The sequence below is a fragment of the Protopterus annectens genome, chromosome 7.part1 (genome assembly GCF_019279795.1).
Source record: "Protopterus annectens isolate FY-2018-M chromosome 7.part1, PAN1.0, whole genome shotgun sequence".
In the NCBI taxonomy this organism is placed as follows: Eukaryota; Metazoa; Chordata; order Ceratodontiformes; family Protopteridae; genus Protopterus; species Protopterus annectens.
Genome location: NC_056740.1, coordinates 462,849,166 through 462,864,165, shown reverse-complemented (window position 1 = coordinate 462,864,165; position 15,000 = coordinate 462,849,166). Strand labels below are relative to the sequence as shown.

At 41.0% G+C, this 15,000-nt stretch overlaps 1 protein-coding gene and 1 long non-coding RNA gene across 6 annotated transcripts in view; one reads left to right on the top strand and one right to left on the bottom strand.

Annotated features, from left to right (window-relative positions):
* LOC122807548 overlaps positions 1-12,491 on the bottom strand; it is a 169,187-nt gene extending 156,696 nt beyond the window's left edge. The window contains exon 1 of the long non-coding RNA XR_006365700.1: positions 12,424-12,491. This is a non-coding gene — a long non-coding RNA (uncharacterized LOC122807548). The remainder of the gene's footprint in view (positions 1-12,423) is intronic.
* Positions 12,492-14,216: 1,725 nt separating this feature from the next.
* LOC122807829 (inter-alpha-trypsin inhibitor heavy chain H3-like) overlaps positions 14,217-15,000 on the top strand; it is a 1,807,468-nt gene continuing 1,806,684 nt past the window's right edge. For all 5 annotated transcript variants that reach the window (XM_044078927.1, XM_044078926.1, XM_044078925.1 and 2 more), the window contains exon 1: positions 14,217-14,316. In XM_044078927.1, coding sequence (XP_043934862.1) covers positions 14,236-14,316 — 81 coding nt within the window. In that variant the 5' untranslated portion in view covers positions 14,217-14,235. The remainder of the gene's footprint in view (positions 14,317-15,000) is intronic.

Genomic DNA, 15,000 nt, shown 5'->3' with positions numbered 1-15,000 from the left:
ATCATGTTTGCATGTGTTTATACATTTCTGAATCACTTCACCATGTTTTTTGCTTCATTAGCATTCCGATATGCTTGCTTTCTAACCGGTCATAATGTGTCACATTAGACATGCTTGTCACTGTCATCTCACAAGCTAGCTCAGCATGATAGCAGGATGGTCACTGGATGATTTGGATTGATAAATGTCATTTAAATGATGTCGCATTTCAATTGTAATTTCCTGTTTTAACACTTTTTAACCAAACTTCATTGCAAATAATTTTAAACAGCTTCATTGCTAGAATAGTTTTCCCTTTTCAGATGCTGGTAGTAAAGCCATTTATAATCCCTGATTCACTTGTCCCCAGAGTCAGTGACATCTGCTGGAGCTAACTCTGTGGGACACTGCATAAATGTTATGAATGTGTGGTGCGTAGCTATTGATATATGCCAGTCCTTGGTCCCACATTCCATGTTTTGTGATGTCCCCTTGTACCTCATGTACCTCTAGTAATGTTGTAAGCTTGTAACTCTTTGGTGTAACATGCTATTGGATCACTGCCATTTTTATGATCCTGTAGAGCCTAAATATGTAACTTCTCACTATGCTTCCTAAATTGGCAGGAGTCAAACATCACATTATAAGAGCCTAAATATGTAACGCCTCACTATGCTTCCTAAATTGGTAGAAGTCCAACGTTACATTATAAGAGCCTAAATATGTAACTTCTCACTACGCTTCCAAAATCGGCAGGAGTCCAACATCACATTATAAGATCTTAAATATGTAATGTCTCACTACGCTTCCTACACTTTAGCTTCTCAAATTTTTAATAAACTATTAAAGCTAATCCTATTTTTTAATCCTGGTGAGACAGTAGCATTTAACTTAGTTTGCCAATGGACTTCTCAACTGTCTAATTTATCTTCCCACTTGCTCTCTCTTCCATCTGTGGCACCTTTTCCAATATATAAAATAAACATTTTTTAATCCCTGTACATCATATTGAATGTCAACAATAGAGCATTTTTGTGCCCCCCTTTTTTGAGGGCATATATATCCTCATATATCCTTACTGTAAGGGCCCTTTCCGTTTTCCCTACATAAAATGCGACTCCCTCAGTAGACTACTTCCTGAGTGCTACAAATGTATTTTCTGTTATACTTGCTCACCCTGAGAAATTTGTCAAGTATTATCCTGATTGTGTCATAAATGTATTAACACTGGAGACGTACATCGCATTTTTTCATACCCTGATTCCCTTGATTATTATTATAACGATTTGCATTCGTCCTCTTTTAAATAGAAACAAGGTTTTTATCCTAATTTATCTTGTAGATCATCAGTACCTCTTATACGATTTCAGTTTTACTCATACTTTGCTTTATTATACGATTTCAGTTTTACTCATACTTTGCTTTATTATACGATTTCACTTTTACTCATACTTTGCTTTATTATACGATTTCAGTTTTACTCATACTTTGCTTTATTATACGATTTCAGTTTTACTTATACTTTGCTTTTTTTCTCTTATTCCTGACGGGATAACCGTAGCTGTCATATATTTTCTTCACTAGTAACATTAATTGGATTGTTAACTATCATTCCCCTCCCCCATTCATTTTCCAAATGGGTTTGTATCTGTCACTTCTAGCATGTCATATCAAATGCTTTATTTCTATCATATTTTGTGCATATGCCTTCTCCAGGAATACTTTGTCCTGAAGTGCTAACCTGGATAACCATGCAAACTGGCCCCTCACCAAACTCCTTTTCTGCCAGCGTGGGTAGGAGTTGGTACCATGTAAATATCCATTAGAAAAAGTTTGTTTGCAGAATATGCTTGATTCAAACCTCACAACTTCATAATTCTTAATCATCATTATATGTAAATATTCTATCTGATAATGGTTATAATGCATCATAAAATTCAGAAAGTCAAGTCTGAGTTGTGTATTTAAAAAATTATTTTAAAAATATTCAGTACCTTTCCAAAAAATTAAAATGTCATCCAAATAATGTAAGCATAATGCTACCTCATCCACAACTTGTTAAAAATGAAATTAATTTCACAGCAGTATTGAAGAATACTGGGGCAATAGCTGCCTACATTGCTGCCCTTCATACCTGTCTGCAGTATTTGCCTTCAGACAAATAAAATTGTTCCAACAGAACTGTCTCCACCATGATTGTAACCAAATTAATTTCTTCTTCTGGCATACTAGAGCCCTGAACTAAAGCCCTCCACCCCTATAATGCCAAAAATAAAGCTCTCATTTGTATAGTGACTAATATAAGGTTTTCATCAAATGTGGTTTTATATATTTCTTTTAGACAATGCCAGTAATCTTTTAAAACATGCCTTTTATTAGATTTTTTAATTTGTAACCTCCTCGTTGGGTCAATGGTTCTGTTTCGGAACCTACTGATGCCACTATCAGATGAAGGGTAGGGCTAATAATGTTCTTATGACTTTTTGGGATAACAAAGATGCCAGGGACCACTGGGTGTTTAATAGATAAATAGTCTTTAGGTTTTTGTATAATAACCTCTTCTATTATTAGGTCTTTCAGCCTTCTGTCTGTCTTTGCATAAGACAAATTAATTTAATTTTTGGAGACAGTATACAAATACTGGATGGCACTGACTGCTCAGTGGTGCAGCAATAGCATTGTCACCTCATACCAAGAGGTTCTCCGGTTCGATTCTCGGCTGGAATGCCTTCTGTGCAGAGGCTGCATGTCCTCCCTGTATTCATGTGGGTTTCCTCCGGGTACTCCGATTTCCCCCATGTGACAAAGACATGCATCTAGAGCATTTCTCCCTGGGTCTCCACTGAAAATTGGTGTTGTTCCAAGTCGGACTTTCCTGGTAAACAAATGTTAAATAAAAATAAATAAATATCATTTGTAAGAAATTGATAAATTGTCATAAAATAATCTGAAAAATTTGTAATAACTAGTCTTCACCCTTCAACAGGCTTCATCACTTGTATAGTACTATTTTCAGATATTTTTGGTCAGCAACAGTCTTTGTTGCATGATTAAATTATGGAACTGTTTTATGTCGTTGTTTTGTATCATTTCTCTAAAATCATATTCAATTAACTGCTCATACAGTTCAACTGAAGAAAAAGAGGGTGGGGGAGAGTAAGTACTTCTAGTTGGTACAGAATTAATTTCCATATTATTACCATAAATCAAATGTAAATTAAGTTTCAGAACAAATAATTTCACTTCAATAATCATATTCACCATGTTAATCTTGGTGGTGGTAACAGAAATAAATAATTTCCAAAAAACGTCCACTAAGTCATTTATAACAACTAAATCACTGTAATTAAAAAATTTTGAAACTATCAAAATCAAATACAGTCCCTTGTTTCTGTTGTAACACTAATAATTCTTGCCTTTCCCTCAGTTCATGCCTCTTCTTCTGCCTCTCCTCCACCTCAGGCTTCTGTACCCATAATACTTCATATTCCATGATGCATTTCTCTCCTACATCAGTCGTCTGACTCATCTGCTGTGTCGCTTGAATCTTTGGTGATTTCTGTGGTAAGGGGGCTGAGGGAGCAGAAGAGAAGCTTATTCCAAAAATATTGTGAGTCGGTATGGTTGATATGTGTCGCTTGTAAGTCAGACACTTTATTCCTGTCTACATTATAAGTCTCTGACTTATGTCCTTTTTGTTAATGCAGGGGTATGCCTCTTTCTTAACATAGGCCAATTTGTTACATTTAAATTGTTTAGCTTTGTGCTTTGTATTCCTTCACATTTTGAATCAATTTTATTAAAAATGACATTGTATTGTTCCTCATAAGTAGAAAACAACAAATTGTCTAAAATTTTCTTCGGTAGAGTGTTGATATTAATTTTTCATTTTTTAAGTTCTCTGCCATTGTTCTTAATAGTCACATATGCCCAATCCCTATATTACCAAACAAATCAAGCAACTCATGGTGTAGAAGCAACCCAGTCACCAGGCCTTTGGGAAACTTCCACAAAAGGATTCCCTAGGTACTTGCCTGTCTTTATTACATTTATTAGAAAATAAGAAGTTATGTACCTACCATAACGTTCCATGTTAGTTGTCTTCTTTTCGCCTTCTTTCTTGCTGGATGGGTTCGGAGCCGATCCTCGGCTCCGACTCGGCACACTAAAAAGCTCGAGAGCTAATTCCACCGGCTCGAGGCTCCCCTATATCCCACAATGCTAGGCAGTAACTACTCAGATCTCGTTTGGTAGCTATACCAAGCAATACTAGTCTGCAAAATGGAATAACAAGATTCGGAAGAGAAACACAAAACAATTCCTGTCGGTCTGTCCAGGCTTGGGGGAAGGAGGGCGGGACGCAAGAAAGAAGGCGAGAAGAAGACAACTAACATGGAACGTTATGGTAGGTACATAACTTCTTAATGTTAAGTTGTCAATCTCGCCTTCATTCTTGCTGGATGGGACCGTCCTAGCACCTTATCCCGGTGGCCTATCGGAACAGACTCTTGAGAACAGTGGAACCAAAATTGGCACGGCTTCTAGAAACCATGTCCAATTTGTAATGTGAAATGAATGTATGAGGAGAAGCCCATGTGGCTGCTGCACAGATTGAGTCTATTGGCAACCTGTCCTGAAAGGCAATGGATGTAGCTAATGCCCTGGTTGAGTGAGCTCTAGGTCTTGAGGGTAATTTTTGATGTCTAATCTCATAGATGAAGGTAATTGTAGAAGTTAACCATCTAGACAGAGACACTTTGGTAACTGGAAGGCCTAACCTTTCTTCCGCATATGACAGAAACAATTGATCAGATTTCCTGAGATGTTTGGTTCTGTCTAAGTAATATCTCAGTTGGCGATGAACATCCAAAAAATGCAGCTTTTGCTGTGATCTATTTGAATAATTAGGGAAAAAGACGGGAAGATCAATAACCTGGTTTAGGTTAACTTGAGAGGAGACTTTTGGCAAAAAGGAGGGATTCGTCCGGACAGATACTCTGTCTTTGTGAAAAAGTAGGTAAGGAGGACGACTGCAGAGGGCTTGCAATTCTGAAACTCTTTTCGCTGAAGTAATGGCCACCAGAAAAAGTGTCTTCCAGGAAAGCAACTTCAGAGAACATGAAGCCGCTGGTTCAAAGGGGGGAAGAATCAAAGATGCCAGAACCAAGTTTAAATCCCATTGAGGTGGAGGGTCTTTGATCGGAGGTTTGAGGAGAAATACACCTCTTAGAAAGGCCTTACAGAGTTTGTGAGCCATTATGCTAGATTCTGAAACCCCGACATGAAAATTAGAAATGGCAGCCAACTGAACTCTGATGGTTGATGCAGACGATCCTGAGTGAAAAAGTTCCGCCAGGAAGTCTAAAATGGATTGGATAGATGCAGTAAAAGGATCAATGTTTTTCGATGATGCCCAACAGGAAAAACGTTTCCATTTACTAGAATAAATCTTCCGGGTAGAGGATTTATGAGAGGCTATTAATATATCTCTGACCGAGCGAGATATTGAGGGAAGCCTGGCTAAGGTAGGAATTGGAGAAACCATGCTGTGAGGTTTAGGGAAGACAGAGATTGGTGCAGCTGACCCGACTGATGGGTAATCAGGTCTGGTACTAGGTCCAGATGCCAAGGCTGCTCCAAAAGGTAACGATGAAGAAAGGGGAACCATATCTGTCGAGACCAGTAAGGGGCAATGAGGATCATGGTCGCTCTCATCGTGATGGCTTTCTGTATTAGACGAGGTATCAATGGAAAAGGGGGAAAAGCATACAGAAGTCCCCGGGGCCAATCGTGGACTAGAGCGTCTCTGGTGGGTTGGCCTGGTAACGGGAAAAGCGTGAAGAAGTCTTGACACTTGCTGTTTTGGGGAGTGGCAAAAAGATCGCAGCAAGGATAACCCCATCTTAGAAATACCTCTTCTAGAATTGACGTCTTTAGAGACCACTCGTGTGGCATGAGGATTGCTCTGCTCAATTTGTCTGCAATGACGTTGGATTTCCCGGGGATGTGCGTCCGCTATCAGAAAACGCTGAGAGGAGATCGCCCATTGCCAAAGTCTGAGTGCTTCTCGACATAAGGGGTATGACCTGGTTCCGCCTTGTTTGTTGATGTACCACACCACGGACATGTTGTCCGTCTGAATTGCAATAGTCCCTATGGGAAGAGAGTCGTGTAGGGCTTGCAACGCTAGAAGCACCGCTCTCATCTCTAGGACATTTATGTGCAAGTGGCACTCGAATGGTTGCCATGTGCCCTGGACTGTCCTGCCCTGATAATGCCCCCCCCACCCGATCAGGGAGGCATCTGTTGTCAACGTGGCAACTGGAGGGGGAAGAGAGAAGGGTCTTCCTTGGAGAAGTTGAGGTGACATGACCCACCAAGATAGCTGGTTCCTGCATACTTGAGTGATTAGTATGGAATGGGACATCAGGAGTCGCTGAAAGGACCATTGGGTGAAGAGCATCCACTGGAGGATTCTCATGTAAAAGCGAGCTAAGGGAAGAAGAGGAATAGCTGCCGCCATGAGTCCCAACACCTTTAACACCAGCCTGACTTTGACTTTGACCAAATTCAGAAGTAGAGAAACTTGGTTTCGAATGTCTAAAACCCTCTGCTCTGTGAGCGTCGCCGAAAGAGTCTGCGTATCTAATTTGGCGCCTATGAAAGTAATAGACTGACAAGGCGACAAGACAGATTTTTCGAAATTTATTGATATGCCTAGAGCTTGACAGGTTTGTACGGTGAAATTTCTGGACAGTAAGAGCTGATGCCTGGTGGTGGCCATAAGGAGCCAATCGTCCAGATATGGAAACACCTGGAATCCCTGGCGCCTCAAGTGAGCCGTGACCACTGCCATGCATTTGGTGAACACTCGGGGGGGCTGTAGTGAGACCAAAGGGCAGGGCTCTGAACTGATAGTGACTGGCTCCTAGCCTGAAGCGGAGATATCTCCTGGAGCGTCGGTTCATTTTGATGTGATAGTACGCGTCCTGAAGATCTATAGAGCACATCCAATTGTCCTGACCCAAGAAGGGTAGGATGGACTGTAGCGTGACCATCCGGAATTTTGTTTTTTTGACAAACTTGTTCAAACGACTGAGATCTAGGATGGGTCTCCAGTCCCCTGGTTTTTTGGGTACCAAAAAGAATTTGGAGTAGATTCCGGATCCTAGCTGGTCTGCTGGGACTGGTTGGATGACTCTTTTTAATAGTAGCTTTGAAATTTCCAAAGCTGCTTGTTCCCTTAGACCGGGTGGAACGTCTGGAAGGGATTTTTTTGGTTGAGATGGGACGTGAATGAAGGGAATTTTGTAACCCTTGGATATGATCGACTGTACCCATTTGTCTTGAGTTAGGGAAAGCCAGGCTTCTGGGTACAGCGATAATCTTCCCCCGACTGCCTCCGAAGGCGGACAGCCGGGCAGCCCCTCAGGGGTGCTGAAAGGGTTTATCAGAGAACATTTCCCTGCTACCCTGGTTTTGCGGTCCTCCTCTGCCTCTGGGGCGGCGTCGGTTATTGTTCCCTCCTCTGCCTCTAGAGGGAAAATGACCTTGTGCGTCAGATGAGACTCCCTGAGACTGTTTGCGGAACCACATCTTTCCTCCCCTTTGACCCTTGGGATAGGGTCTAGAAGGGGTGGAAAAATGGACTCCTACGGCAGAGAGAGTCTTACCTTCCACCTCGCACCTGGTCAATGTATCCTTCACCTGTGGACCAAACAAAGATGATCCATCAAATGGGGAGTTGGTGAAGGACGCCTTGAAAGGGTCCACGAAATTACACAACCGCATCCAGGCGTGCCTTCGTAATGCAATGCCTGTGCCTGCAGATCTACTCGCTCCATCTGCTGCGTACGAAACCAGCCGCATGGAAGAGTTCACTATAGAATTTAGGGTAGCCAACTGGGAGTTCATAGTATCTTTGAACCCCTCAGCTGTAGGATCCTTCATCAATTCACCCATATCCTTGATCAAATCTCTTTGGAGACGGGTGAAATGGCATAAGTAGTTCAGTGACCGCATAGAAAAGGTCGCTGACGAAAACATCCGCTTGCCGTACCTGTCCATGGTCCTAGAGTCTTTATTAGGAGGATGGACAGGAACAGAAGGATCAGCTAGTTCCTTCTTTGTGGCCGCAGCCACCACCATAGCATCAACCGGGACACCTTTGGAAAGAAATTGCTTGTCTGAAGGAGCCGTAATGAATTTTGATGGTCTCCTCGGGGTAGGTTCCACTGAATCAGGAGCCGTCCACGCCTTCCTTGACACCACTTCCATAAGGGGGTCAAAGGGAGGGGACACCCAGGAGGTAGAAGGGCGAGAACCAAACGCCTCAAGATACACCGACTCATCCTCCGAAGGGTTTAGGGCTGGCCAGTTTCCCCTCTGTTTGAGAATCTCTAGAATGTCTGCAAAGGAGACGTCTTCAGAGGGGGAACGCGGGGACCCTTCGGATTCCTCCAAGTCAGTGTCAGAGGTGATAGACTCAGGGGAGTCAATGTGCTTCCTCTTGCACTGCCTCTTCCTAGGGGGATCTCCAGCAGGATCAGGAGAGACCTCGGAAGAGGAGGAAATTCCCAATGGGGAAACCTGAGGAGTTGGTTCTCTACGGTGTAAAACAAGGGGGTGAGCAGAGATCTCCGCAGGCACTGTTGAGGGTGGAGCTGAAGGAACCAACTGTGGGGCAGAACTGGGTTCTAGCACGCTCCGCATGACCTTGAAGGCATCCCTGTCAGGCAAGGTCCGAGGCCCTTGCTCCGAAGAGACAAGAACCCCTCCCGGCACCGATAGAGATGGCTCCGAAGCTGATGTCGGAGCCGAACTCACCAGCGCCGAAGCTCCAAGAGGGAGAACGGGGTCGGACAAGGGTCCGATGCCACTCGCCCCCTCGGAGCCGACGATGGAAGCCCGGCGCCGAGATCCCTCCAAAGAGGAGATCGGAGCGGACGACGGAGCCGAATACGAAGGTATCGGATCCGACGCACCGACAGTAATAGGTCCGACAAGCTTCGGCTCTGAACTCGAAGGAGTCGGAGGAGGAATATATTGAGGGACTGGAATAGCCAAGGACTGATGAGTCGGGCTATGGAGCATTTGGGCTAGTGCCTCGGACTTAAGAAGTCTACTCACCACCCTCTGTAAGTCATGGTCCGATAACCTGGAAGACCGAGAGGAATGTGATTTATGGCTCCGTTCCGAAAGGAGAGGAGATCCCGGTGACGAATGTATGGATCCGACAGAAGGAGACCTGGATCTCTTCCTATAAGATGGCTCCGATACTGGTATCGAGCCGATGGGGACTTATTCTTATCGGCTCCAGCCGGAGCAAGAGATGGTAACAGAAGATCCAGAAGGGATCTTGACCTTTTCTAGCATATGGCTCCGGCGGCATCGGAGCCGATAAAGTTTATGGTCTCGGCTCCAGCCGAGCGAGGTAGTAGTCTCTGGTCAAGAACATCGGCTCCGCCGGAGCCGATGTCGGGACCTGTTTGGCCACCTGAACAGTCGACTCAAGGGCAGGAGTCGATTGTTTTGGAGCTTTAGAAGGTCTACCCGAACTGGACTGGGTCGGGGACCTTCAGGTTTCAACAGGGTGGAAGGATAAATAATTTCCAAAATCCATGCCCAAAAAATTGATTTGTATCTTCAGCCCCTTTCGAACAAAAACCCCCAGTTCAGCCCCCTTTCCCCTTATGGGACCTTCCTTTTCCGGGCAAAGTGTCGACTCAGCTGTCGCTTGAATCTTTGGTGATTTCTGTGGTAAGGGGGCTGAGGGAGCAGAAGAGAAGCTTATTCCAAAAATATTGTGAGTCGGTATGGTTGATATGTGTCGCTTGTAAGTCAGAAACTTTATTCCTGTCTACATTATAAGTTCTCTTGACTTATGTCCTTTTGTTAATGCAGGGGTATGCCTCTTTCTTAACATAAAATAATTTGTTACATTTCAATTGTTTAGCTTTGTGTTTTGTATTCCTTCCTTCATATTTTAATCAATTTTATTAAAATGACATTGTATTGTTCCTCATAAGTAGAAAACAACAAATTGTTCAAAATTTTCTTCTTTTGGAGAGTGTTGATATTAATTTTTCATTTTTTAAGTTCTCTGCCATTGTTCTTAATAGTCACATATGCCCAATCCCTATATTACCAAACAAATCATAACCTCATGGTGTAGAAGCAACCCAGTCACCAGGCCTTTGGGAAACTTCCACAAAAGGATTCCCTAGGTACTTACCTGTCTTTAATACATTTATTAGAAAACACATGTTCTTATTGTGTACTTCGAACTTTAGTGAAAAGGTTTTCAACCCCTATGCATTGTTTCTTTCAGTATCAGTCTTACGTCTGAATTCTGTGTGGTAACATCAATCCATTCCATCCTTACTGTTTGATAAAACCATTTTGAAAATTCATTAGCTTTTACATTCATAGTGGATGAATGCCTAAAATTTCATCTACACATTCTCCAAGCTGTTAAAAAAAGAAAACAGATGCTTGGCTTAGTTTACAGAAATAGACATTACCTCACGGACAGTGCTAGAAAATATTTTCCGCCTACCTACTACTATCTCACGTCTATATTACTTCAGCAAAAGCTTAGGTTGTCAAATGTCTAAACATCGACACCTAAGCATCAAAACCTAATAATTGCGAATGGCCATTCTTTCCTTGGGAAAGAATTCACTAGGCTATGCCTTCCACACACCCCACCCCACAACTAAATATACCAACTCTGAGATTTCTCTACATTGGAGAAAGGGCAAATCCCCAATAACGGCAAAGCAAATTCTTTCCTGATGAAAAAATTCACGTATGTGGCCATTTGTGATTTTACAGTTTCTACACTTAGGTGTCGATAATTAGGTAATCGTAACCTAAGCTGTCGAACATCTAATAGGAACCCACTATCTCTGCTTTATGCCTCTTCCATTCTGAACAACCTTCATAGCAGCCAAAAAATTAAACTAGACAACCTTTCCTGGATATCTTGACCCGGCCAAGGCATTTGACACAATACTCCACTCAGGAATTGTTGACAAACTCAAGAAGTTAGGTAAAACCCATATGTCACCCAATGGATAGCCACCTTACTCACAGACAGGACCCAGGAAGTTAGAATTGGGGAGTCCACATCCACAAAGAGGCCAGTCCCAAGTGGAGTCCCTGAGGGTTCAGTCTTTGGACCGCTCCTTTTTGGCATTTACTTCTCAGAAGTCAAGGCCAATGTCAGTGGTCTCTGGCTGACTAAATTTGCAGATGATTGCAAATTAGGAGCTGTCATTGAATCTCACACTGACACAAATGTTCTCCAAGAGGGGCTGACACAGACAAACAACTGATGTCAGAGCCATGGACTAAAACTAAATGCCAAGAAATGCATAATAGTATCCTTTGGGAAGTCATCCATCCCTGGTAACTATCATATTGACAACACACCCCTTAGAGTTGACCCAGTACTCAGGGACTTAGGGACACACATAGATAGTAATCTTGCCTTTGACCATCATGTGTCTACAGTGGTGAGGAAATCATTCTATGTTGCCCAACTTATAAACAAAGGTATGGTTTTTAAGTCCAAGGAAGTCATTATTCCACTGTATTTGGCATTCATCAGACCTGTCATTGAGTACAATGCCCCCTTTGGTATGTACCTCACCAGACATATCCAACAATTGGAATGTCCACAGAAGTTTCTCAATAAAAGAATACAGGGTGAAAGTAAAATGTCCTATGCAGACTGCCTCAAGGCCCTATCCCTGTATTCTGTCTCCTACAGGCTTTTGAGGGAAGATCTATGGCTGGCACAGAGAGCATTGTCAAACCCCACTCTGATGAACCTCCTGCATATCCAGAAAACCAACACCAGAATTACCAGTTCTAAAGACTTAAATCTTGCTTGTGATATAAATAGGACCTGCTTGACAGATAGGTATGTATGCCAGAGACTATCGTGTCTATGAAACAGGCTCCTCCGTTCATGTGAAGCAGGTTCCTCCCTAATCTAATTCAAGTGCAACTTGGACAAGTGGATGGGAAATTGAAAATTCATCCCTGGTTTGACACCTATGTCTCTAATGGACAAAGGTAATGTGTAAATGGCTCATCTCCCAGGCCCATGCTTACACGTGTCAAGAGTATCAAAATTTGTTAGAGATTCGGGATGCATGGCTAGGCTTAAAAGGGACCTTGTGGTTGTTAGCCTATTAAGCACCTATGAACCTATGAACCATTACATAAAAAAATTTAAAAAAGTACAAAAAGCCACAATTGCATAGCATTAAACTAATTATACTAGCTAGAGCTCCCACAGTATCTTACCTTCTTATAACATTTTTTTGCTTGTAACACAATATATAAACAAAAATATCCATTATTACAAAACACCATAAAATATTATTCCTCAGCCAGGAAACTACAATCTCAAAATAAATCACTTTTACTCACCACAAAATCTGATAATATGACTGGTGACTCATTCTGCTCCTGCTGGGTCTCCAAAATGTGGAGCTCCCTAGCACTACACTTAAAGCAAACTGAGAAACTAACCTATGTGACCTTCATTCTTTGTAGTAATATATGACACTGTTTAATTTTGATGTAGAGCTTTGCTCCCTAGGCCTTCACTGCAATTTCTTTCTTTCTTTTTTTTTTTGGCCAGTCAGATGTTTCTAGTCAACAAATGGTAATATATAAAACTATTAATAAATAAATTCCATCTGGCCATATGTACTTAGTTGTACTGCTGGTAATTTTGTTAATCTTTTTTTCCATTTGGTGTCTTACTACTCCATACAGCTATTACAAGCCGGCATACCATTTTGTGATGGGATACTTATACCCCTGGTAACATTATTAGACTTTAGTCCATTTTCTGGGTTATCATTGGGTCACTAGTACAGAAAGACAGACGGACAAACAAATAAACAAAAAACAGATACTTGGCTTATTTTATAGAAGTATTTAGTTGGTGGTAAGTACTTGTTCGACAAGTAACTCCTATGTACCTGCATTCAGTTTAGTAAGATACTGTTGTAACATTTGGGAATGTTTTGAACCTGCATTCAGTTTGGTAAGGTGCTGTTGTTCCATTGGTAATGTTTTGCATCTGGATTCGGTTTGGGAAGGTATATTTGTACCACTGGTAATGCTTTTAGGTTGCATTCAGTTTGATAAGTATTCTTGCACCATTAGTAATGTCTTGAGTCCACAATCATTTTGGTAAGGTACTTTTGCACCATTGGTAATGTTTTGCATCTGGATTCGGTTTGGGAAGGTATATTTGTACCACTGGTAATGCTTTTAGGTTGCATTCAGTTTGATAAGTATTCTTGCACCATTGGTAATGTTTTGAGTCCACAATTAGTTTGATAATGTTCCATTTCATGGCTTTAAGTTTTAGACTCTGTATTTCATTTGCTGACATAGCACCATGTGATGGGTAAGAACAGTATTTTAACCTGTACCTTAAATAATTTTCACTTCTTCAAACAACCGTTAGTGTAAACTCCTTTTTATTTCTTGTGCAACCTATAATGGACTGCTCAAAATTAAAGTTCATGCTTTCTGTTAAAAAGAAACACATTGAAACAAAATGCTTATCTAATTTCACAAATATTGGTGTGTCAGTCTTTTGACCTCATAGTGCCACACTCCAGACAGCAATGGCCAGTATTGTGCTAACTATATTTATAATAAATTTTGTCTGGGTTAATTCAGCTACAGTCATGTGAACTATTCATTTCTTTATTTGCTTTCTTGTTTGTTCATTCATTTATGTTAACTGGTGAAGTAACTGTTTTGAAGGCCAATTTTTAGCCATGACCTGAGCCAATAAGAAAACTTGTATATATTAAAAAGGCAATAATAACAACAGGAAAACCATTACCAAATGTTATCTTGTTAAACAGAGAAGTAACAGTACGCAACAAAAAAGGCTCATCTCTAATTGTTGCTGCTGTACTTTTCTCTGTACGCTCTTTGCCTTTCCTCTGAGAGTGTCAATTTTAGATCATTTTCTTTTTACAATTTAAGCTCAATAAATAGTAAATAACAAACATAAAAAGTTTATGAATATTTATCTCTTTAAGGCCTCAATTCAGTTGTGCCTTCACAAACAGTTAATGAAATAATGGAAATGTTTGTCTATTTTGTAATTCTGTCTAAGTTTGATGGTCTTTGTCTGCCTTAGTGAATTATTAACAGAATTTGAAACAAAACCAATTCCTCCGTAGCCAGGGGTGTCATTGCTCTTTCAACATGGGTCGCCTTCTATCTTTTCTACTCCTTTTTTATGTCTCTGTGCAGCTATCCAAGGGCTTTGTGATAACAGAATCAGAGGTAAGATAATTGAAATTTATCTGGTCTTAATAGACAGTCCCCAGAGAAACAAACTTTTAACTAAATAGCTTAGTTGCAGATCTTTTTTGAGAATTAGAACAAGTAGCAAAGATATTTGAAAATTTCAGCTGCCTCTCATTTTCTCTGGGGCCTTGACAACTGATAAATTACTATTTTGTGTTATTCTTTCCTTAGATACACAATACTTTTCTGGAACTGTGAATAAATGTAAAGTATAAGCAGTTTTTTGTAGTGACACATATTAATACCTCTCAACAGTACCGATTTTTGCAGACTGTCCAGATTTTTGTCTAATATTTTTGGTCTATTTTTCATAAAATTGTGGTTTTCTGGCAAAATAATGACAGTCATTTGAGTTTCAGACTTCATATGCTTCAGAAAATTCATGCTAATGTAAAACCTCTTGTTTTATCACCTTTCTAAGTTTGAAAGAGCAATATTTAAAAACTGTCCCTATTTTTGGGCCTTTAGCCCACTTTTATTTATGGCTTTGTCCAGATTTCTTGCTCTAAGAGGTTGACAAGTATGATGGAAATCTTTGATGGGTTTGTAACCTTGGCATATTACATTACCTTTGCTTAACAGCAGAAGAGGTCAATAAGTGTATCTAGTCTGCCCTTTTAAGTCCTTTAATTTTCTACTTCTATGCCCTTCCATTCTTCC